General features: G+C 41.7%; 1 protein-coding gene across 1 annotated transcript in view; it reads right to left on the bottom strand.

Moving 5' to 3' along the window:
- Positions 1-439: 439 nt before the first annotated feature.
- LOC118755403 overlaps positions 440-3188 on the bottom strand; it is a 9786-nt gene continuing 7037 nt past the window's right edge. Inside the window, exon 2 of the mRNA XM_036490241.1 lies at positions 440-1882. Within this exon, the coding sequence (XP_036346134.1) occupies positions 462-1643 (1182 nt within the window). The 5' untranslated portion in view covers positions 1644-1882 and the 3' untranslated portion in view covers positions 440-461. The remainder of the gene's footprint in view (positions 1883-3188) is intronic.

Raw genomic sequence — 3188 nt, 5'->3', positions numbered from 1 at the left:
TTTATTGCTAACGGCGTAGCAATAAAGGTAGGCCGTATATATGCCTGTGTGTTTGTGTGGTCGGCTCAAGTCAATGCACTTTTACATTAGGGTGGTTCGACCTTTAAATCATTTGGTTTTGCATGAAGGCCTAAACATGCCGGCCCCCCTTGCTATCAGCAACATCGGTCGAGCGCTTCAGCCACCACGCCGGACTGAGTACTAAGAAGTAGAAAAAAAAACAGTCTAAATATATGTAAATAACAATTCATTTGAGAAAAAAAGATTATTATTGTTTCCAGTGGCAGGATGCCTCCAAGTTCCGGTGGTCCACGTCTTAGTTTCCTAGCTATTGAAGGAATAAAAGGAAGAAATACTAATGAAAAAGGTATGGTTGAACATTTCAGAGCACATTTATTGATAAAAATTTCAAAATTCAGTAAAAAATTCATGTTTACAAAAAAAAAAATCAAACATTGAATTTAGGAGCGACATACTCCTGAGAGCATCCATCCAAAAATTGTGCTTTGGGCGATAAAGGGACCAAACGTGTTTGGGAGCATACCCGGCAGTACGATGTCTGGGTATACGTCGGCTCCCAGTACTAAGCGAATCGGTGTCGACGTATAAAAGTTTGGATCCGCTAGTCGTATGTGCGTATACGCTGTCGCTACTGACGGATCGACGCTACTAGTGGGGCTAACACGGACGTAATTGTTTATCGTTGTGGCGTGGATAGCCAACCTGGTGTTCTGGCCGTGTTTTCCCCTCAGACGCAGTAGACAGCCACGTTGGTTTCCGAAATTTGAAACGTCGAGCCTGAGTTTTACCGCTAAATCTGTCGCAATTATAGAAGTCGGAGAGCATACGTCAATTAACGCGCGTATAAGGTGCAACCGTCCACGAGCTTCTATTTTTACCACGACCGTTGGAGCAATAGACGTCACCGGTCGTAACGCTTGGGTTTCGCGTGCAAGTCGACCCGCTCGAAATGCGATGGATAGCTGGCGAGGCCTCGTCTCCAGTCTACCCTGATCGCGATTGGGCCTGTTTGACTCCTCTCGCGTTTGCCGCAGGCGGAAAGGCCTAGTTTCCGCTCTACGGTTCTGCCGGGCTGTTGACCGCGGTCGGAAAGGCCGTGTTTCCGATCCACGTTCTCGGCGTCGTTCGTGCTCTAACAGGGGTCGGAAAGGCCGAGTTTCCGATCCCCTGGTTATAGTCGGGAGGGGAGTCCCAGATTCCGGTGTGGATTCTGCTAGTTCATCTTCTGGGCGGAGCGGCCTGGTTTCATCTGCGTGGTCGGACGCGTTGATAGATAACGCGCGTTCGGACTCGTCCTCACTAGCAACTTGCTCGCTCCATGGGCGTGTATCAATCGGCTGAAGGGGTTCGGATTCGTCATCCATGTGCAGCGTTGTGTGGTGTTTTCCGCGGCACCGACGACATCTTTCTTCGCTCGTGCACTCGTCAGACCGATGCATCATGGACAGGCAGTTTCCGCAGAAGCGACCAATCAGTGCCTCCCTCAGTCTCTCTTCGGGAGTTTTACCGCGGAATGATGGGCAGAGCCGTATCGGATGCATACCCTGGCATAAACGGCAAGCTAGAGCAAAGCGGTTTGATTGTTGCTCGGCCTTCTTTCTCATCGAGGTGAAGCGAGTCATCGTTGATGTCTGAAATCATTATTTTTTCCCTTTTGTGTATATTTGGCTATATAGATATACGTACTTGTATATATATGTATATTCTAGTTGGGTGGCGAGTAGCAAAAAAAACTTAATTATATGTGGCTATTGTAAATTTCGTATATTTTATGGTACGGGTGGTCTCATATATCACTGTCTTGTGATAGTGTATAGTGTGCATAATATTGCATGAGTTTTGCATAAAGTGTGTGGGGCACCTTATGTTTATGCATCGACACACGGTTATCGACTTTGATTTCTCTGCTCGCATCGGTGTGTTGTCATTTTGTTAATTTGTGTATTTACACGGCCTGCCACCCAAAACAAACACACGGTTATCGACTTTAGGCCATTTAGTTATGTTTTCACATTTTATTTATAAATGCTTTAGTGACTGCCAACTTGGCTGTGGCTAACAATGTGGCCGTCTAGATTTTTATACAAACTATCTTGAGAACAAAAACTAAATGCTTCATTTCGATAAATAAACCGATTCAGATAAAAAGTTAGAACAAAGTATGAATTATTTGTTCGCATGGTGCGGAACATCGCAAGTGCTTATCAGCGTGCGAAAATAGGTTGTACAAACAATTCCCATTTGCTCATCGATCATCATATCATTTGTAGTTTTATACAGTTTTGTACATAGTCAGAACCAACTTTTAAGATTCACTTTCATTTTCCCCAACGAGAGACTGTTGATTTTCGTTTGTGACAATGGTACCATACGTTTTATATGTATGTAAACGTTTCGATTACGTGAAAAAAAATATATTTCTTTTTTCGTAAATTTTCATATTCAATTTAATTCAAAGACATGTACTACATACATACATATCTTTTTCTCTGCACAATTCATTTCGTTTGTTGTTTCGTCTGTAACTACTAAACTACTGTAGTGTACTATCGCAAAGTAAACTCAGCCGTTTTGTTTTCGTATTGCAACGAACTCTTGAAGGAATAAACAAAATGAAAGAGTAATGTGCATTATAGTTTATTTTCGTACACCGGTGTTTATATATGTGCTTGGGAGTATCACAACTTAATACTTTATTTGAAAATTACTAAGTTGGAGGGCCCTTCAAAATTTAATAACTCATGATTTTATTAAAAAAGAAAAGCACATTTAATACGCTTTGCTTTGTCCCGAACAAATCTAAGTAGTTCGCCGGTATCGAGTTGCGTAGTAGATTTTCAGTTTACCGATCGTAGGGGAGTCCGAACCCTGGCTGCGCTGTCAACCAAGAGCGTAAATTGAAATTTACGTTCTTGTATTAGAGATGTGCTGAGTCCACACATATGAGTACCTATTTAAAAGTATCCAATACTTTCGACACTCGGTGTCGGACTATTATACAACTTCTAACAAAAACGACAGCCAAACGTATGGAAGCAATTTTTTTTGAGATAAAGCTCATTAACGAACTTTGAGGCGATGTCTTACAAATTCCAACTGGAATAAATAAATGAATATGTATACCTATATATATATATATATATATATATATATATATATATATATAT

This window comes from Rhagoletis pomonella, unplaced genomic scaffold (genome assembly GCF_013731165.1).
Source record: "Rhagoletis pomonella isolate Grant_MI unplaced genomic scaffold, Rhpom_1.0 Rhpom_scaffold_06165, whole genome shotgun sequence".
Classification (NCBI taxonomy): domain Eukaryota; kingdom Metazoa; phylum Arthropoda; class Insecta; order Diptera; family Tephritidae; genus Rhagoletis; species Rhagoletis pomonella.
This window is presented reverse-complemented; position numbering and strand designations above follow the sequence as displayed.